This window comes from Geotrypetes seraphini, chromosome 1 (genome assembly GCF_902459505.1).
Source record: "Geotrypetes seraphini chromosome 1, aGeoSer1.1, whole genome shotgun sequence".
NCBI classification, from domain to species: Eukaryota; Metazoa; Chordata; class Amphibia; order Gymnophiona; family Dermophiidae; genus Geotrypetes; species Geotrypetes seraphini.
In genome coordinates, this window is record NC_047084.1 from 215,367,000 (window position 1) to 215,388,528 (window position 21,529).

Below are 21,529 nucleotides of genomic sequence, written 5' to 3' on the forward strand. Positions count from 1 at the left end.
GGGGGTCCCCTGGCGTCAGTACTGCCATGATCCACGAGGGATTCATGCGGCTCTTATTCATCCTGTAAGCTTCAAACATCATACTGATGAATTCAGAAGGAAATTTCTGTCCAGGACATTGGCCCTTGCTCACGAATCCCTTTCTGGGGTTTTGCAGCAGCACCATGGCTGTGCTTTGTTGAGGACACACTTGCACTGCTCCCTGGCTCAAACCTGGACTCTTTTCCTAGACCTCACACCATCTAGGCACTAACAGAGGGCTAAGCCAGTGGTTTCCGTCCCCCTCCTCTGTGCAACACGGACGATCCTCAGGCGGCCATCCACCGCAAACTTGCCATGAATCCAAGGTATCCTGGCCTGAGGAGTCCATCACAACTATTTTTAAGCAAAATCAAGGTGTTTTGAGGCAGATAGAGGCTTTTATTTTCAAATTGGGAACTCCAAGATAGCGGCAGCTACACTGGTGAATAAAAACTAGTGATTTTAGGATTTTAGAGGAGGAGGAACCTAACTAACTCCAGAACCCTTCCAAAAGTATGGAAGGAAGCAATTATTCATCCCATAATCAAAGATTATACAATTAGTTCACAAGAGGTTTCAAACTATCGACCCATTTCAAACATTCCTTTCTTGGCAAAGCTTACAGAAAAGATAGTTTTTCACCAAATCTCAGATTTTGTTGAACAAAAGTACTCCATCCAAACCAAACTGGATTCCGTCAATATCATTCCACAGAACTTTCACTTCTTGGGTTAACTACAAAGAATTATTTATCATCTCGATCATCACCAGTCCGTCTTACTTATTTCTTTAGATCTATCATCGGCATTTGACATGATAGATCATAAGCTTCTACTGTCTCGTCTGTGTGAAATCGGAATCAAAGACCAGGTCTTGGACTAGTTTTCATCTTTTTTTACAGATCATTCCTCCAAGGTAATATTTAACTCAACATTGTCTGATTCATTTACAACTGATTATGGTAACCCCCAGGGTTCTATCTTATCTCCCCTCTTTTCAATATTTTTCTGGCCCCCCTTTTAACACTAGGGCAATCTATCGGATTCACAATGTTTGCTTATGTAGATGATGTCCAACTAATTCACCCGATAGATCTAAATAATCAATCAGAAATAAAGTTCATAAAGTTCATAGTTCATAAAGTTCATAAAAATTGGAAAAGATTAACTCTTGGTTGGACTTACATATGCTCTTTTTGAACACGGATAAGTCCAAAGTAATGATTTTTCCTAACAAGAAAGGACTTTCTATGCAGACCCCTCTTAAATTCAAGTCTCAATCTATTAAAATCGTACCTTCACTCAAATTACTTGGAGTCACTTTTGATAGTAAATTTAATTATCATCTTCATATCAGTACAGTGGTCCAACGTTGCTTTTATTGGCTACGTATGATCAGGTCATTATCCCGCATCTTTGAACATTTTGATTCATTCTCTCGTGATTTTGTGCATTGACTATTGTAATGCCCTTTATAAAGGCATAACTACAAAAAGAAATAAGAAGACTCCAGATAATACAGAACACCGCTGTAAAGATTATATTCAATGCAAAGAAATCCGACCATGTTACCCCCCTTTTACAAGAAGCCCACTGGTTGCCAGTGGAACACAGAATCACTTACAAAATTCTTCTGTTAACATTTAAGACCAGACAAAATAATCAACCTAAATTTATTAATAATCTTCTTACCCCTTATAATCCTTCTAAGACCCTAAGATCGACAGCTAATAACCTTCTCTCTATTCTGTCATTGAAGTATCTAAATACAATGAGGCGGGGATGCTGCGTTTGCCAGTAGTGGCGGTTCAGCAGCTGAATCGGCTTTTGCAGGCATCTGAGCTGCAGAGGGCTATCACGCACAACATGCGGAGGTCCCAACCTTGTTCGTGAGTTTAGATGCGGCCAAAGCCTTTGACAATGTCTCCTGGTCCTATCTGTATCAAACGTTGGATTATATCGGTGTCTCTGAGTTTTACCGTGCTGCTACTGGTTCCCTATATGTGAACCTCATGGCTTCCCTCTTGGTCAATGGGTCTTCTTCTGAGAAATTTCCTATCTGCCGGGGAACCCATTAGGGTTGCCCCATGTCCCCTCTGCTTTTCCTTCTTACCCGTGAACCTTTATTATGTACTTTGCGGAAATTTGCTGAGGTGGGAGGGTTGCGTATAGTGGAGCAGGAACTTAAAACATTGGCGTTCGCGGATGATTTACTGCTTATACTCACGAACCTGGCCTGTTCTCTCCCGGTGGCTTTGGATTTGATCGAGGAATACGGGTTTTATTCGGGCTTGGCTATCAATCTTGACAAGTCGGTTGTTTACCATCTCATCTTTCCATTCATCATCAGTGGGAAGGGGTGTTTCTGTTACAATGGGCCGAGGCTTCCTTTAAGTATCTTGGAGTCTTAATTTCGCATGATCTTGCTACTCTATACGCCATTAACGTGGGGCCCCTGTTTCGTTCTCTGTCTGCCAAGTTACGTATGTGGCATACATTTCCTCTCTCGCTTATGGGTAGAGTTGCATTACTTAACATGATTGTGATCCCCTCTTGGTTATATATCTTTCAAGTCCTTCCTTTGTATTTGTTACATCGAGACAAGACCAAGTACATTCGTTCTCTTCAGCAATTTCTTTGGAGGGGCCATCGTGCGCAATTAACTTATTTGCAGGCGACGCGCCCGCTCTATAAAGAGGGTTTGGGTTTGCTTAACCTCCGCTACCTCACTATTGGATGTGGCATGAGCCATATCAATCATTACTTTCGGGGAATGTCTCATTTTTCCAACATCTCTTTAGAACTCGCTTGTTTTTTGGGGGGATCATTTTAGTGCATATTTGCATTCCATTTCTTCCCCCCCCTCCCCACCTCACCTGGGACTTCGGGTGTTTGGTTTACCCATGAGATGTCTGGACCTGGGTATGCTGGTTTCATGGCATCAGTGCCCGCGAGTCCCCCTCTCTGCCTATTCGATTTAACAGACATTTTTTGCCTGGAATGGGGGTCTCGCGGTTCACTCATTAGGAGGCAATGGGGTTGACCTATCTGTTTCATTTGGTCCATAGGGATGGCACTATGAAACTTTAAGCACAGTTGTGTCGGGACTATGGCCTGACTGGTATAGATCAGTTTGCCTATTTGCAGATATACCACTATGTGGCTTCCCGAACCAATTTGTGCGCTGTTAGACAGGAATTACTGTCTACGGCCTATACCTTGGGCGCTCAAATGCCGGTCCCCCTCAGATTTCATCATCACTATTTGAAGGATGAGACCCCATTGCCTGACTATGCCAGATATTAGACTCCTGGGCCCAAGATCTTAATGTAGTACTGCCTGATGGTACTATTTTAACTGCTGTAACTAGATTGCCTGCTTTTAGGAAATATTTATATTTTTTTGAAATGCAATACAAATTGTTATTCCAGCTTTATGTTCGCCCAAGCAAGCATATCGAGCGAAGTTTCGCCTTTCTGCAGTTTGTGATAAATGTGGTCACTAAGAAGCTACTCTTGGTCATTTGTTTTGGTCTTGTCCTGTGGTTCAGGCCTTTTGGACTAGCCTGTTCGCATTTATTGGACACATTTGGAGGATGACTGTCCGTTTTTCTCCTGAACTTCTTTTTGGAGTTTCTCCTTCCCATCACCCTCGCCAGCCTGGCACAAGGGCTTTCCTGCAGTGGTCTATTTTGTCTGCCCTTAAATGTATTCTATTGCAATGGTTGGAGCCAGCAGCTCCTATGTATTCCTTGTGGAGGATCCAGATGATTACCTTGCTTGCTTGGGAACGGAGTGTCCTGGACCTTTCTTCTGCACGTGGTCTCCGTTTTACAGCTACCTGGGAACCCTTCTGGAACACTATGACTCTGGTGGCCAGGAGTCAGATTCTGAATTGCTGATTGTGTGGCTCTCCATATTTGTACTTCCCCCTTTGTTTGCTGCTTTAGTATACTGTTTGGTTTCTTGTCATTTTAGTAGTGGGACTCCGGATGGGGGTGGGTGGGTGTTTGTATATTTGAAAATTGTTTGAGCTCTGTTTAATGGAAGGATTGGTGGAATTGTGCATTTATCTTGGCTCAATAAATATCATTTAAACATAAATACAATGACGTCTACTATCTTCTCTGTTACTGCCCCCTCTCTTTGGAATAATATCCCAAATTACTTATGCGAAGAATCAATTCTTAATAATTTTAAGACGAAGCTAAAGACATTTCTCTTTCTTGATGCCTTTGAGACTAACTGTCCTTTTAAGGGCAACTGAGTTCAACATTATTTATAGCAGCCACTCCTATTGTTTTTCCCTTAATTGTTCTCTTTTACTTTGTCTAATGTAGTTCTTGCCTTTTTACCTTTTGTTTGTCTTTGTTTTTAAAAGTCTTCGAATATTATTGTTATAGTTTGGTGACGCAATGTGTCATAAACTTGTATTTTAGCTAAAGCATATTTTATGTTTTTATGAATTTGTACACCGCCTAGAATAGTGGTTCCCAACCCTGTCCTGGAGGACCACCAGCCGGTCGGGTTTTCAGGATAGCCCTAATGAATATGCATGGGGCAGATCTGCATGCCTGTCACCTCCCTTATATGCAAATCTCTCTCATGCCTATTCATTAGGGCTATCCTGAAAACCCGACTGGCTGGTGGTCCTCCAGGACAAGGTTGGGAACCACTGGCCTAGAAGACTGATTGGGCAGTATAAGAAATTTTAAATAAACTTAAAAGACTTCTGAGCAAATTACCTCCTATCCCATGACTTTCTAATGTCCTAGTCTGGATTAAGAACTGGTTAAAAGATAGAAAACAGAGTAAGATTAAATGGTCAATATTTTCAATGGAGAAGGATAAATAGTGGGGTTCATCAGGGGTCTGTGCTGGGACCGCTGTTTTTTTTTTTTAAACATATTTATCAATGATATAGAAATGGGAATAACTGGTGTGAGATTCACAATTAAATCTGCTGATGACAAAGTTGTTCAATTACTACAGGATTGTGAAAAATTGTCAAGATGACCTTGTGAGGCTGGGCATCAAAATGGCAGATAAAATTTAATGTGAGCAAGTGCAAAGTGATGGCACGTGGGAAAGATGAACCGGAACTATAGCTACATGATGCAGGGTGGGTTCCACATTAGAGTGTCACAATCCAGGAAAAGGATTCTAGATGTTCTGAAGGTACATTTTGCTCATAAAATGACATCTTAGTATGAGAGACTTCAGAGAAACTGTCATATAGAAATTGTAATTTAAGATTCTACTGGTCAACATAGTTCTCTGGAATACCCTATACCCAAAATTATCTAGAGTCCTGCCTCTCTTCCTGGGGGCATGCTGGCATAAGTTCTAGAATTGCTTGCCTTCTTAAGTATTGACTACACAACTAAGGATTGGTGTTGCAGCTGTGGCTGGTTGAATCCAGGACAAGATTGGATCCTAACTTGTGTAGAGCCACTGGGACCGATAGTGGTGCTTAAACACAGCTTCTTTCATCAAGTTGTGGAGAAGTAGATTTACACAATCTTTAGGCCATTCTTTGTAGTCTAAAGCCTCCATTAGTTCTGCACGAGTTGAATAGATGACAATCAGAAAACAGCGCAGTGCTCCTGGCCTGAAAACAAGCTGAGACGGTCCAAAAATAAATAAATAAAAGGGTCAAAATTTGAAAGTTTTTCATCAGAACTTAAGAAAAATAATAAAACAGGAAGGCATAAAAATGTAGAAAATTTTACAAGCTTGGAGAAACTCCAAAGAACAGCTTCTCAGCTCCACGGAAAACTGAAAACTGATGTTCCCATGAGTAGACGTCGGATGGGAAGGCACCAGCACATGCACGTTATGTGCGGTCTTCAAAAGACAAAGTGACAGTACACTTTTTGACTGTCCATACCAGGCTCAGTGGATGACATCACCCACATGTGAGAATATGCTGCCTGCTTGCCCTTCGATAATAGCTTTTTAAAGTTACAGCTGTAGTTAGCAGATACAAAAATATGGAATTGGAAAAGGGACTGGTACATGCAAAGTGATTAATATAATAGGTAATTAGTCTTTTTTATTTCTTTTCCATAGGATTATTTCTTGTGGCTTTAACAGGGTTTTGCACAAAGCCAAAGACACAATAAAAGTTTGCAATGGCTAATACAAGCATTTGACACATTTTTTCAGCAAAAATAAGTAGATAATGAACAGCACTATGTAAGAACATGTCAGTAAGAAAATCTCAGTTTGCCCCTAAAGTGAACATATCAGATTTTTGCGCAACACCTTTCATTTATATAAGTATTTTTTCCATAGAATACTGTATTTTGGTAAGAGAAAGTGACATTAGTTCTAATCATACCTGCGAACAGGTTGTGCAATTTTGCTACGAGGCACTGGTATGCCCCCTGCAGAAGGGGCACTAGGTCTTGGTAAGCTACTCTTTATTCCTGTCCCTGTAGGTTTGTTGGCAGGACTTGCTGCACCTGCAGGCTGAGCTGTTGGGAGTCCTGGTGAAGGACTGCTGAGAGCCACCTGTGTTGCTTCCTGACTACCAGTAGAACTTGAGCCATGATTACTGAAAGCTTTCACTGGCTGCCGAAGTGCAAGGGGGGATGGTGCTGCTGGAGACCGGAATTTACTTGGAGAAGGTACTAGAAAAAGGAAAGAAATACAGAGATTACTTTAAGAGCAGTAAAATACCACTATGTCAACATTCAGTACTCATTTCAAGGGCGTGTCTCAGTCTGTAAGAGCCAATCAGGAGAGCTAGGACAGTCTAGTCAAGAGTAAGAGCAGGCTAAAACCCAAAAGAGCCTTCCATTCACACCCAGAAGCACTGCTGAAAATACAGACTTACCTGATTATATTTATGTTGCACTGTTTCTGAGATATATATACTGCTATCACACTCTCTCTTGGCTGCATTTTAATTAAAATGTTTAATCGTGTAATTAAAGGTGCAGCATAGCCAGCACTCCATGGGGGGTGGGGAGGCAGGAGGCATTTCCTCTCCCTCTTCCCCATGGACGAACTGAGCATGCTTGGGGAATGCAAGTCTCGATTGCTGGAGGCATGTTGCTGACTTCTCTACTCCCAAGATAGTATGAGAAGGAAAGGCAGCAGATTTCTTTGGCTGACGGGACTTCAGCTACCTTACTAGCCACTGAACATGTACTGCAGCTTGAGTGGGAGGGAGCCCAATATCTTCCTTTCTCCTGGCCCCAGGTCCAATTCTCCCTCCTCTTCCCCTAGGCCCAACACTCTCTCACACCCCCCCCCGCATGCCCTCTCACCCAGCATGCCCCCCCTTCTTGTTTTGAGAAGGGGGTAGACCAGATCAGAGGGAAGGCCTGATGCAGGCAGCCTTTCAATAGGCTGCCGCTGATTGCAGGGACAAAGATTGGCTTTGGAAAAGTAAAAGGTGCAGGGGAGGGGGCAGAGCTTTGGTTGGATCCGGGAAAGGAAGAGGAGATGCTGGACTATGCTGGGGAAGGGAGGGAAGGCAGGCAGAATGGTTGCATATAATTATTAATCATGGCATTAATATGCATCCTTAATATACAGTATATTACTACTGAGGTAATTCTGCACTCTTTTTGGTAAACTCATCAAATGTACCTCGACTATTATCCAAAGTTGCTCATCCATGCTGGGACCACTGTTCTCTCTAAACAGCAGGAGTTCTCCAACTGCACTGCTGCCAAGAGGAGGACATACTTCATTACTGTGTTTTCAATTGCTAGGGACAGGCATGTTCCCTGGAGTCCTGCAGAGCTTGCCTGTTCCTCACTACTGAAAATGTGATAGCGAAACAGCATCTTCTATTGTTAGGTCTGTAGATAGAGATGGTTGGGACAAATGATACTGCCAGGAATTCCACTGTATGTATAAAAAGTGACTTCATGGCTCCAGGAGAGATAGTGAAGCAGATAGGGGCACAGGGTTATTAAGGTTAAAGGCTTAAAGCACAAAAGCTTGCATACTAGAGATGAATATGTAGCTGTGTGGATGGTGTCAAGACTGTTTCGACTTCCTGGATCATGAGATGATTTTCAAAGGGGTACTGAGCAGAAATGCTATCTGCCTATCAAAAGGCATGACAAAGTGTTTTCCACAGCAGACTAACTTACTGAAGGGCTTTAAACCAGAATCACTGGAAATGAGAGCAAAAAAAATCTAGATAATTAAAAGCCCTCAAGTAAGTAAAACATTAAACATCTCTACAGATGAGTGAAAAAAGGGGCAACACTTGGAGAACTATACAGTGGTACCTTGGATTACGAGCATAATCCATTCCAGGAGCATGCTCGTAATCCAAAATGCTCGTTTATCAAAGCGAGTTTCCCCATAGGAAATAATGGAAACTCGCTTTGATGCGTTCCCCCCCCCCCCCGAGAACCGGCATTGCTCATTGTTCCCCTCGAAGGCCCCCCATGCGATCCGGCACCCTCCCCCGCCGCGATTGGGCACCTCCCCGCCGCTTCTTACCCTCATCTGGAAACCCCGAAGATTGGCCTCCTCGTCTGCTGGGCCTTGAGCATGCTCAGATGCTCAAGGCCCGGCAGAAGAGGAGGCCGATCTTCGGGCACCAAGCACAGGACATGCCAGTGCCCAGATGAAGGTAAGAAGCGGCCGGGGGGGGTGTGTGCTGGATCGCGGGGGGGGGGGCGCTCATAAATTGAGCCATGCTCGGTTTCCGAGGCACCAATTTTGCAAATGTTTTGCTCGTCTTGCAAAACACTTGCAAACCAGTGCACTCGTAAACCGAGGTACCACTGTATATAGTTATGCCCATAGTATGGGAAATAAGTTTCTGGAAGAGTTATAACTTGGATTTAGTGTTGGTCACAGAGACATGGCTCACAGAGGGGAAAGAGGATAAGATTTGATACACTACCTTTCTGTGGTTACAATCAAAATGGTTTACATATTATATACAGGTACTCATTTTGTACCTGGGGCAATGGACTTGCCCAAAGTCACAAGGAGCTGCAGTGTGAATCAAACTCAGTTCCCCAGGTTCTCAGCCCATTGCACTAACATAAGAACATAAGAAGTTGCCTCCGCTGAGGCAGACCAGAGGTCCATCTTGCCCAGCGGTCCGCTCCCGTGGCGGCCCATCAGGCCTAATTGCCTGAACAGTGTCCCTGACTAATTTTGTAACTGCCTCTAATCCTATCCCTATAACCTACCTCTACTCCTATCTGTACCCCTCAATCCCTTTGTCCTCCAGGTACTTATCCAACCCTTCTTTGAAGCCCTCTATCGTGCTCCTGCTTATCACATCCTCCGGTAGCGCGTTCCATGTATCCACCACCCTCTGGGTGAAAAAGAACTTCCTGGCGTTTGTTCTAAACCTTCCCCCTTTCAATTTCTCTGAGTGCCCCCTTGTACTTGTGGTTCCCCATAATTGGAAAAATCTGTCCATGTCTACTCTTTCGATACCCTTCATGTTCTTGAAGGTTTCTATCATGTCTCCTCTAAGTCTCCGCTTTTCCAGGGAGAAAAGCCCCAGCTTTTTCAGTCTGTCAGTATATGAGAGGTTCTCCATATCCTTTATTAGCTTAGTTGCTCTTTTCTGGACTCCCTCAAGTACCGCTATGTCCTTCTTGAGGTACGGCGACCAGTACTGGACACAGTACTCCAGGTGCGGGCGCACCATTGCACGATACAGTGGCAGGATGACTTCCTTCGTCCTGGTCGTGATACCCTTCTTAATGATGCCCAACATTTTGTTTGCCTTCCTTGAGGCTGTGGCGCACTGTGCCGACGCCTTCAATGATGTGTCTACCATCACTCCCAGGTCTCTTTCAAGGTTACTCATCCCTAGCGGTGATCCCCCATAGGCTACTTCTCCACTCAGAGAACCATGGATGGGATATAATTATACTGGGTTATATATAGTCTGTTCAGGAAGGACATGTTAGGAAGAAAGGGAGGAGTGGCAGCATATGTTAATTAATTTTAAAGCAAAGGATTTGCATGACCTTCTGGGTAAGAGAGGCTCTGAAGGTTAATCTGGAAAAAAAATGGAAAATGTATCTCATTGGTGTGATATACAGTTCTCCACAGGCAGATGTGGACAAGAGATTTAATTAAAGATATTCACAATATAGCTGTGAAAGGAGACACTACTAATGTGTGATTTAAATATGCCAGATATTGATTGGTTCATCTCTGTTGTGGGGATATCTAGAAGCAGAGACATCCTGGACTCTCTATAAGAAGAACTGGTAATGGGATGAGTCCAAACTGGACCTGGTGTTTGTGTGTAATCATTTGGCATTCAGAGATCACTGAACTAAACTAAACCTTAAGTTCATTTACCGCATCCTCTCCATAAAGATAGAGCTCGGCACGGTTTACAGGAACTTTAATATAAGAAAGGAAAAACATAATAAGAATTAGTGATTATAAAGAGGGTAGCGAGATTTATATTTTTGAGAATAGCCAAGTTTTCAGATGCTTTCGGAATAATTGGAAGGAGCCCAGATTCCGCAGCAGGACAGGAAGGTTATTCCAAAGCTCAGTGATTTTGAAGAAAAGAGATTTCCCTAATTTTCCAGCATAGATAAAGCCTTTTAACGAGGGGAAAGATAGTTTAAGTTTTTGGGTGGTCAGGTCTCGTAGAGAAGATAGTGTGATTAGGAGGGAAGAATGCCATGCAGGATCTTGAATGTTAGGCAGGCACATGTAAAGTGAACCCTAGAAATTACTAGAAGCCAGTGAAGTTTTGACAGAAGCGGGGAAACATGGTCAAATTTACTTTTTGTGAAGATCAACCTAGCCGCAGTATTCTGGATCCGCTGAAGTCTTTGAAGACTTTTCTTGGTTAAACTTAGATAGATGGAGTCTAGCCTGGAAAGAATGATTGATTTTACAAGGACAGCAAAATGTTGTTGGTGGAAGCAGGTTTCTCACTTTTCTCAACACGTGAAGACTAAAAAACAACATTTTTTTTTTAACCAGAGAATAAGATGGTCATTAAATGAAAGTGTAGAGTCAATAATGATGCCCAAAACTTTGCTTGAGAATTCAATCTGCAGTGTGGGACCAGAAGGTAATGAAATGAGCATGGGTAGCTGATCTAATTTTGGGCCAAGCGAAAGTAGTTTTATTTTGGACTCATTCAGCTTCATTTGTACAGGGCCCAGGATTGGAGTTTCATTATGCATGCTATTAATATTCTCAGTGAGGTTAATAAGGTTCTAATCTATCTCAAGAAGGACAAGGATGTCAACTGCATATGCATGTAATGTTTCAAAGGGAGATAGATGGAAGAGTTTCAAAGTAGACATAAATGTTGAAAAGAATAGGGGACAGAGGTGATCCCTGCGGGACTCCACATAACGGTTTCCAAGGAGATGACATGGTGCCATTCATATTAACAGTGTAAGAGTGGGGTTGTAAGAATTTCGAGAACCAGTGTAAGACTGTGGAATCAATGCCCATCTCAGAAAGTTGGTAAATTAGAATATTGTGGTGGACAATATCAAAGGCCGCAGATAGATCAAATTGTAATAGGATTGCAAACTTATTACAAAGAGTGTAGTAGTTGAACCTTTGAAGTTAATGAGGCCAGTAGGGATTTGGTGCTGAAATTGGGTCTGAAGCCATATTGGCAAGGTAAGAGAATGGAGAATCTCTCTAAATAAGATGAGAGCTGAGTAGATATGGTCAAGAGAGGAATATTCGCTATAGGACAGTAGCTAGATGGTGAGGATGGGTCTAGATCGGCTTATTCAGTAATGGGGTCAGGGCAATGTAGAAAATAAGCCTGATAGTAAGGCAGAGTTTATAAATCTGGTGAGAGATAAAATAGCCTGTGTGGGAATTTTCTCATATAGGTAAGAAGAAAACGGGGCCAGGGCACATTTACAAGATCTTAATTTGTGGCACAATTTAGAAACCTGGGCTGCGAATACATGCTCAAAGACTGTCCAGGATCTGTCTACTGGGATAGGGTTAGTGTTGCTGGGCACCAAAGAATTGTGACTGCTGATGGAAAAGAACTTCTTATAGTAGCGACCTTTTCATTGAAAAATTTTGCTAGGTTGTCCGCTGCTGGTGAGGAGGGGAGTATAGAGGAATCATTTTTAGAGGTTAAGGAGCGCCAGATGTTAAACATTGTACTGCTTTGGTTATTGGCTCTAGTGATTTTATCACCGTAGAAATTCTTCCTTGCTTTTTTTTAGTACTGTATTATAGAACTTAATACTGTCCCTCCAAGACTGTCTATCCGCAGGGGATTTAGATTTTTTTCCATTTACACTCTAGTACTCAGCATTTCTAAACTAAACTAAACTAAATTAAACTAAACTAAACTAAATCTTGGGTTTATATACTGCATCATCTCCACAATGTGGAGCTTGGCACGGTTTACAGGCGTTGGGATAGAACGGAACTCCAATGGAATTATAGAAATAAGTATAAAGAGAGGTTAGGGCTTAGAATACCAGAGAGGGGGGACGTTTTCTTCTTTAGTATGTAACTGCATTTTCTTTTAAGTAAGGTCACGGATGGAGAAGAAAGTTTTGATTTATGGTGATTCTTAGTCTTTGTAGATGACTGCGATTTGAAAAGTAATGGTGACAACTAAATTGGATGGTAATATGAAAACATATATGTATGCAAGATGGATATAGGTTTTGTGACTTTAATAGATATTAGTTATTTGATATTTTTTTTTTTTAACTATCTCAAGAATTGTAGAAGTGTTGCTATTATTAGTTTCATTCCTCTATATTGCTTTACTTGAAAATTACGTTTTGGTAAAGTTAAGTAGTCTAAATAGAAGTTTATCTAAAATACATGCATAAAAATGGTTATGTTCTTAAGGGGGAGTTCTGGGGGAAATTGTTGTTACTATTCTGGTTAACCATTGGTTTATATTAATTGAAATATGATACAAGTTTTTAATTAATTGATTAGATTAATATTTAATAATTATTTTATGGTTAGTTTGATACTGTATCCAATATGATTCTTTTAAATAATTCCATTAATTTACTTTATGTATTACTTCAGTTTATAGGGTCTTGGTTTTTAATTATTTATATTAGATAATTCATATTTTCAATGTGTTCAACTGTGGTATGAATGAGCATAATGTATTAATGTGATTTATTGAATAACTATTCTTGTTATAGTAAGATGTATGTTTACTTTAGATGAATCTGGAAAATTGTTTTGTGTGAAGGAAAGGGGCTGATTGCGGGTCTAATTAGGTGGGTTTGAGTTCACCATGAAATATTTAATTAGGCGGGTGGGGTGGGAGGTGGGGGGAAGGGGTTGTGGGTGTGTGTGATGATTTTTTTTAATTTCCTACTTATATTCTCTTGTATTTTAATCAATTAGAATGGATATAAAATTGTATTCATTAAATGTCAATGGGCTAAATCACCTCATAAAGAGGGAAAAAATATTGAATTTCCTGAATAATCAAGAGGCGGATGTTTACTTTCTAGAGGAAACACATCTATCCCATAGTGAAGCTATCAAGCTTGAAGGAGGGTGGGTAAAACATTGTTTTTATGCACCGCTGTGGGGAAGAAGGCTGGTGTGGCTATCCTGGTCAACAGGAACTGTGCTGCGGTATTTGCTAAGTCTCAAGCTGACATTATGGGAAGGTGGCTTCAGGTGGATATGACCTCAGGAAATGATACCCTGACCCTTTTTAATATTTATGCTCCTAATTCAAATCAGGCCAAATTTTTAAAAAAAACTCCAACACTTAATTTTGTCACTGGCTACGTCTAACCTAATTGTGGCCAGAGACTTCAATGCTGTCATGGATTCGTTGCTGGATAAAACAACCTAGTAAACAACTCAAATCACTAGGCTTAGACAACCTTGTACAGTCCTGGGGACTAAAAGATATATGGAGGCTTTCTCATTTTAATGCTCGCAAATTTTCTTTTTGCTCCCAGGTTCATCAATCGTTTTCAAGAATAGATTACATTTTTGTTTCAGATAACTTAATTCAACAGGTTACAAAAGCTAGTATAGATCCAATCCTTTTGACGGATCATGCTGGTATTTGGATTGAATACAATTTTGGTGAAAAAGACTTGACTAGACTGTTTGGAGATTTAATAATACATAGCATGCGGATTCAAACTTTCTTGAGAAAATTCAGAGGAAAATGGTTGAATATTTTCAACTGAATATCTCGGAAGAAGTCCCTTTGGAAACCATTTAGGATGCTTTTAAAGCTACGACGAGGGGGCAAATTATTTCATATTCGGCGCATGTACGGAAAGTGCTAAAATTGGAATTTTCCAATCTGGCACAAAATATTTGGACCTTAGAGTCGCAATTGTCCTTAAAATGGGAACAATCTACTTTACAAGCCCTCCTGAAAGCTAAATATAAATACAACGAGATTTCCTCACAATTGGCAAGGACAGATTTGTTTTCGCATCAGGCTGTGTATTATGGAAACTCGAGTAAAGCGGGAAGATTATTGGAAAATTATCTCAAAGCTAAAAAAGGGAAAGTAAAAACTGTGGCTATTAAAGATGAGAAGGTTAAAACTCATTCTCAAATTGGGAATATTTTGAAGCAGTTTTTGGAATTTTATAAAGCTTTATATTCTGCTGAGCTTTATTCAGATAAATTGAAGGATTAGAATTTTTAAAGTTAATTCAGGGGCCAAAAGTTCCCGAGCATATAAAACGAAATCTTGATGCACCTATATCACTTCAAGAACTTCAGACAGCATTGAAGTCCCTCAGAGCTGGATCCGCTCTAGGTGGTGATGGTTTTACGGTGGAGTTTTTAAAATCATTTCAAATTATTCTTTTACCTCATCTTCTAAATTTATATCAATCACAATTAACTAAAGGTTGTATTTCAGGTACTATGGCAGAGTCTTTAACCATTGTTTTGCCCAAGCCAAATAAAGATCCCCTTTTGGTTTTGAACTACAGGCCTATTTCTTTAATTAATGTTGATGGTAAACTCCTGGCTAAGCTATTGGCTCTAAGATTAGTCAAGGCTCTCCCTTATATGATTGGTATGCACCAAACTGGTTTCGTTGCTCAGACATTCTTCCAATAACACTAGATTGGCACTTCATATGCTAAATTTAGCAAAAACTATGGATGCAGAGAAGGCCTTTGATCATGTGGAATGGACTTTCACGTATTAAGCAATGGATTGGTTCAGTATAGGATCTGAATTTATTCAAATGATTCAAACCTTGTATAGTTCCCCCTCAGCCATGCTATATATTAATAATACATTTTCTGAACGTTTTTGTCTGAAGAGGGGAGTTAGACAAGGGTGTCCCTTGTCTCCTTTGCTTTTTAACATTGCTCTGGAACTCTTGTTGTTGGAAATACAGCAGGCAAAGGAGATACAGGGGATTCCTTATGCAGGTCGGGAATATAAGATCTCTGCTTATACAGATGATATTTTGCTTCATTTGAGGAATCCCGAATCCACTGTTCCGCATTTACTGGAATTGATAGATAGGCTTGGTAAATTCTCTGGATACAAAATAAATTGGAGTAAATAAGAGATTCTTCCGTTAAACATACATTGTGTAAAATGATTATTTGATCCATTCCCTTTCCTTTCGAAGGAAGAGGGAATAAAATACTTGGGTATTATGATTCAAAGAACTTTGGAAGACACAATGACAGTAAATGAAAAGTCTTTATTGCTGAAAGTCAAAGAAATGTGTGAGCATTGGAACCTACTACATCTTTCTTGGTGGGGGAGAGTCCAAACTGTCAAGATGATGGATTTTGCCTGTAGTTTGCTACCAAATGCTTCTGGTTTATTTTCAAGGGTCCTTCTTAAAAAAATTAAATGGTATTCTTACTAAATTTATTTGGCTGGGTAAAACTGCTAGAATTACTTTAGTGAGGTAAATTTTCCAAATTTTTATAGATACCATCAAGCATTTATTCTGCGTCAGGATATGTATTGGATCCTTCCTGAAGTCTTGGAGTATCTTCTGAATTGGCTTTATTTAGAATGGCAACTCATGTCCCCATTGCGATTATGTCATATTTTGAGTATCAAGATGCCAAGGATTTATAAGGACAATAGTATTCTTTGTGATACATGGAAAACATTAAAATTCATTGACAATCTAACATCTGTACCAATACAACAATCCACGTGTCAATCTATATGGATGAATTCCAAGATTCAAATAGCAATATAAAAAAATATTTTGTTAATTTTATAACATTTTAACAACAAAGCACTTAAAACAGAACAAAAGCATGCGTGTACAAGTAGGCAGCATACTACAAGATCTATGCATAGGTGTTACCTACAGCACAGTGTGGCTGTATTTGAAATTTATGTGTGTACCTTATAAAAAATGCAAGTATACACACATTTTCTTCAGGTGTAATCTTAGGTTCAAACAATTTTTATTGATGATACAAAATACAACTAAGAAAACAATGAAGAAGTACATAGCAAAACAAGAACAGTGACATGAACTGCATAGAATTATAAGAACCACACCTCCATCACATTAATTTTCACCCCCCTTAAACAAAAAGAAAGTCCCCTCCAATCCCTTCTCTCCTATAACAACAAACCAGCAGATTACAGCAAATAAGAAGCAGCCAAGGCCCTGATTCCTTAAAGATCCTAACCCGGGAAGAAGGGAAACAAAGGGTCACAGAAATCCCAAAAAAACAAGAGGGGGAATAAAAAGGGGGAGTCCGCCTCTGCCGCAGCAATCGCCCCCAACCCTTGACGGGCAGGGAGTGCGCTCACCTCCGGAGCAAAGGGACATGGACCAGCAATCACACCAGTAGGTATCAAAAGGAATTAAGCACTAAACTTCTAGCTCTGTGTGGCAAAGAATCAAGATAGGGCCCCCACATTTTCAAAAAAAATATTTTTGTTTAAAAGAGGTACGCATCAGTTCTCTTTCCATCAACATGAGAGTTCTTCAGGTGTAATCTTAAAGGGAATATTTTTATGAGGACACAAAAAGCTGCTTTCGTATGAAACTCACATGAAAAATTTTAAATTCTGCTCTGTGAAAAGTTATCAGTTACATTTTCTGATTAATGTCCCAAATGTGCAATGCTAAAAGAAGTGAAAAGGACTGGGATGTATATAGCGCTGCGTGCATCTAGAAGTGCTATAGAAATGATAAGTAGTAGTAGTTCTCCAGAAGTCAGTTTGACATGAGAGAACATCTGGATCTGGATTTTAAGCATCCCTGCAAAAAGCATTTGAATTTAAAAGGCTGGTCTAAGTTCTTTAAACCCAATGATATTGCATTTATTTACCCATTTATCAAATCACCTTATCGAATCAGAAGTTCTGCTCAAGGCCGACACTGGCAGATTGCCAAACAAGTTGTGTACATGTGGTATTGCCATGCTACCACTTCTGAAGCCAACTTCGAAACAAGTGTTTTCTACTTACTGAATACCTTTGTAAACTATTTCTATAGCAGAGGATTTAAAACAGTGCTGATCAGACATTTTGATGCATATTTATTTGCATCACAATTGAAATATCCTCAGCTGGTATCCACAATTTGTACAAATGTTTTGTCTAAACTTGGTAAGTGGCACGTATATTACCTCCTTTAGTGCTTGACGCAGGAAGAACCTGTTTGCTTTTCTGGGAAGAACGAGGCAAATTTATCTGCCTTTTCGAAGCTGTTGAAACATAAGGTAGGGTTATATACTTGTCTGAAGAGACATGATTTATTTTGAAAGCCTCTAAAACATTTTACCAGGAACTGCTTTCAGAAATGTATCCGACTGTGAAGTTAAGGGATACAAACCAGGAACATAGGAGAGTTTTCAAAATTAAGCCAGTATTCCAAAAAAGGTGAAGGAAATTAAAGCTCATAAATAGTGGAGGTTATAGTGGTACTTGGTGCAGTGAAGGAAGAAAGAAAAATCTATCAAAGTGAGTAAAATGCAGAAACCTTAAGTGAAAAGCTCTTTGCAGGCCAAACCCAAAGACAACATGGCTCTCATGCAAGTGGAAACATGACACCAGCAAACCATGCTAAGCAAGAGGTCACCAGTTACAGCTATTTCTAAATCCACTGACAGACATACTTATCACCTTCCTGCCTGCTCTACAATAGAGCAAGTAATGAATGTCTATTTCCAAAGTTAATGAGCCATAAAAAAGAAGAAACCTTTGTAAGCAACATTTTCATATTGAACGGCAATACCAATGTAACTGGGAAAATAGTAATGTGACATAATAACTAAAGTTGATCACACTGCAAATTCTATCTACTGAAAAAGAACCTTAACTAAGTAAGGTGAAAAGTTCTCATGCTTGTTAAACTAAATATATTTTTTTTAAAACCCATGCAAACCCAAGTACAGTACTTAGAAATTTGCAGGCTGAAAGATCACTATGATCGATAAAGCAAAGCAACTCATCTCCGAGAACATCAGGACAAGAATTCTTACAGATGGGTTATGTCACTGACAGAGTTCCAGGTTGGACGCTACCCAGAGTACAAAAAATTCCTGATGCTTTTGGCAGACTCGACCACACATGTGCAGGTGCCTTCCTGCTAGGTGTATTCACGCGGTACTCTCAGGTAAAACCAAAGGAAAAAAAACATAAGAATGCAGCTCCTACGGGAGACGGGAAGTTATATGGGAATACTTGTCCTGCTGTCCTCTGAAAACATCTGCTACAGTTGAGTAACTTTACTTTCACCAAGGACAAGCAAGACAGTATTATTTCAGACAGAAATCCCTAGTTACCAGTTTCATTAAAAACAAAGAATGGTCAATAGGGATTTGCAAAAGCAAGGCCAATCAAAAACACCACCACAAAAAAACAGGCCTGTTGAACGTGGAGCCTGAATAGAAAAGAATGAGCCTAGGAGGGTGAAGTTAAATTTTAGACTCCAAAGCAATTCTGCAGAACTATCTGACCAAACCAGCTTTCATGTCAGGAACAAAGTATTTTGTTAGACAGTAGTGAGATGTGAATGTGTGGACTGAAGTCTATTTCACAGCTCTGCAAATCTCTTCGGTGGAGGCTGACCTCAAGTGAGCTACCAACACAGCCATGGCTCGGACACAGAACCCTGACATATCTCTCAAGGCTCAGCATAAGTGTAGGCGATATCATCTGCTAGCTAAGTGGATAAAGCACATTTACTAATGGCTGCCCCTATCCTGCTTGGATCAAAAGAAAAAAGCTGGGTTGACTGTCTATGGACTGTAGTCCGCTCAAGGTGGAAGGCTAAGGCTTGCTTGCAGTCCAAGATGTTCAGTGCACTTTTGCCAGGATGAGCATGAGGCTTTGGGGAAAATATTGGTAGAATAATGGAATAGTTAAGATGGAACTCGAGCATTATCTTACGAAGGGTGTGAAGAACTACAGTGTTCCCCTGTGAATTCATGGTTTGCGGACTCACTAATTTGTGGTATTCTCCGACCACCTCTTCCTGTTACTATATTCAGGTTACACCAATCATGTCAAAGCAGCTCCTGATTGGTGTAGCCTGACTTTAATAACAGGAAGAGGTGGTCGGAGCATACCGCAAGTGATTTTGCACTCGCCGGCTCCCCAGCTGCCCTCTCTTGCCTCGGTGCCCCAGTTACTCTCTCCTGCCTCGGTGCCCCAGTTACTCTCTCCTGCCTCGAGCGATTTTGCACCCGTCGGCGCCCCATCTGCCCTCTCATGCCTTAGTGCCCCAGCTGCCCTCTCCTGCCTTTTAACCGTATTCATGGTTTTTCAAAATTTGCGGGGTTCCTGGAACAGAACCCCTGCAAATTTCGGGGGAGTACTGTATTCTGTTTATGATGATATGGTATATAATGAAACTGTGTAAAGGTGATTCAGCTACAAGGGCCTGAATATCATTGAAGTGACCAACACAAAAAAAACAAGACATTCCAGGTCAGGTATTTCTCAAAAAGATGACAGGAATTGCTCAAAAAGATCTTACATGAGCTGGATGAAGATAACACAGAAGTCCCATTGATACTTGAGGACATTCATTTGAAGTGTGCTTGACCAGTCAGTCATCCAGATAGTGAAACACGAACTCCCAGTATGCATAGCAATGCTGAAACTAATACAAGACACTTTGTAAACACCTTAGGATTAGATGCAAGGTCAAATAGCAGAATGCGATACTGGTAATGGCTTTTCCCCAGTTTGAATGGAATGTCTGCCATAATTTCCCACAAAAAACTTACAAAAGGAGAGCTCCTTTGGGGAAGAACCATCTTGTGGTAGGAGCAGTCTGAAGGTAGGCTAAGAGATCTCTCCTCTGGCTCTACCTCAGATCCCCAGGAGCGGTCTGACACCAATTCAGCAAAGTATTCCTCATGGGAAGTCTGAGCTTCCATCTGCCTTGGTCTACCGGATAATCAAGCTAGGCTGTAGGCAAGAACACTGAAGTGCAGGTTTTCCCCTGGACTCTCTAAATACAGTATCACCAAAATCTGACCTTTCCTTTCTGAGCACACTACCAAAACTTTTATAACTTTCCACCTAGATTACCGCAACTTGATTCTCAGAGGTCTTCCACTAAACTCTCACTCCCCCCTCCAATCTGTTCAGAATTCTGCTGCACAACTTATATTCCGCCAGTGTTGCTATGCTCACATTATCCCTCTCAAGTCACTTTATTGGCTCCCTATCCGCTTCTGCATAAGGTTCAAATTCCTCTTATTGACTTACAAATGCATTCATTCTGCAGCTCCTCAGTATCTCTCCTTATACTCCCCCCACACTCATTCATGGGGTAACTCTCTCTTATCTGTACCCTTCTCTACTGCCAACTCCAGCCTCCGTCCTGTCTATCTTGCTGCACTGAATGCCTGACACAGCGCCTGACTCAGTAACATCAAACTCTGTTTCTGGCAGTATTCAAATCTAAGCTAAAAGCCCACTTTTTTTGAGGCTGCTTTTAACTCCTAACTCTTACTCACTTGTAAAGTACCCAGGTTTGTTTTATCATTCTCTCTGTTAGAAATTCCCCAATCTCTATTTGTCTGTTATGATTGGATTGTAAGATCTTTCAAGCAGGGATTGTCTCTTACGTGTTTTAATGTATAGCGCTGCGTACATCTGGAAGCGCTATAGAAATATGTAGTAACAATAGAAGAGCCAGGAAAAGTAAATTAGAAAGCCGAAAAACCCAACGGTGCATAAACTGGCAGCACTTCTAATATTCTAAGAATCAACAACATACCTCTGCATTACAAGCATATGCAATCAGAATGAATCTTTGGCCCACATTACTCGAGTACTTTGCTACATTACAGCTTCCTGTAAACCGGTGTCCACATCAAATGTCTCACCATAGCTTGCAGAATACTGAATACTAACATTTAGCTACTTATTCCTAGATGTGCTCCTTCAAAACTTGAGCTGAGATACACGAGACATGAACAAGGCTACTACTCATGGAGTACATACTCCATCTTTTTTTTAACCCAAGACAGTATTCAGTTATCAAGCACTTCCAAATTCATTCATGATTTGGATCCAATAGCAACAAAACTCATTTGCCCTGATATCTATAGACCTTGGCAGTGT

The 21,529-nt window shown here is 40.7% G+C and overlaps 1 protein-coding gene across 4 annotated transcripts in view; it reads right to left on the reverse strand.

Annotated features, from left to right (window-relative positions):
- Window positions 1-21,529, reverse strand: part of SLAIN2 (SLAIN motif family member 2) — a 140,826-nt gene that overhangs the window by 6,374 nt on the left and 112,923 nt on the right. For 2 of the 4 annotated variants that reach the window (XR_004539591.1, XM_033945946.1), the window contains exons 7-8: window positions 17,575-17,652; window positions 6,363-6,654 (exon numbers count right to left, since the gene is read on the reverse strand). Coding sequence is in view for 3 of the 4 variants with exons in the window: in XM_033945946.1 (XP_033801837.1) it covers window positions 6,363-6,654; window positions 17,575-17,652 (370 nt within the window). In the remaining variant the exon portion in view is untranslated. Of the gene's footprint in view, window positions 1-4,964; window positions 6,655-17,574; window positions 17,653-21,529 lie in introns of those variants that run through there. The other 2 variants (XM_033945959.1, XM_033945968.1) reach the window with 2 other exon arrangements.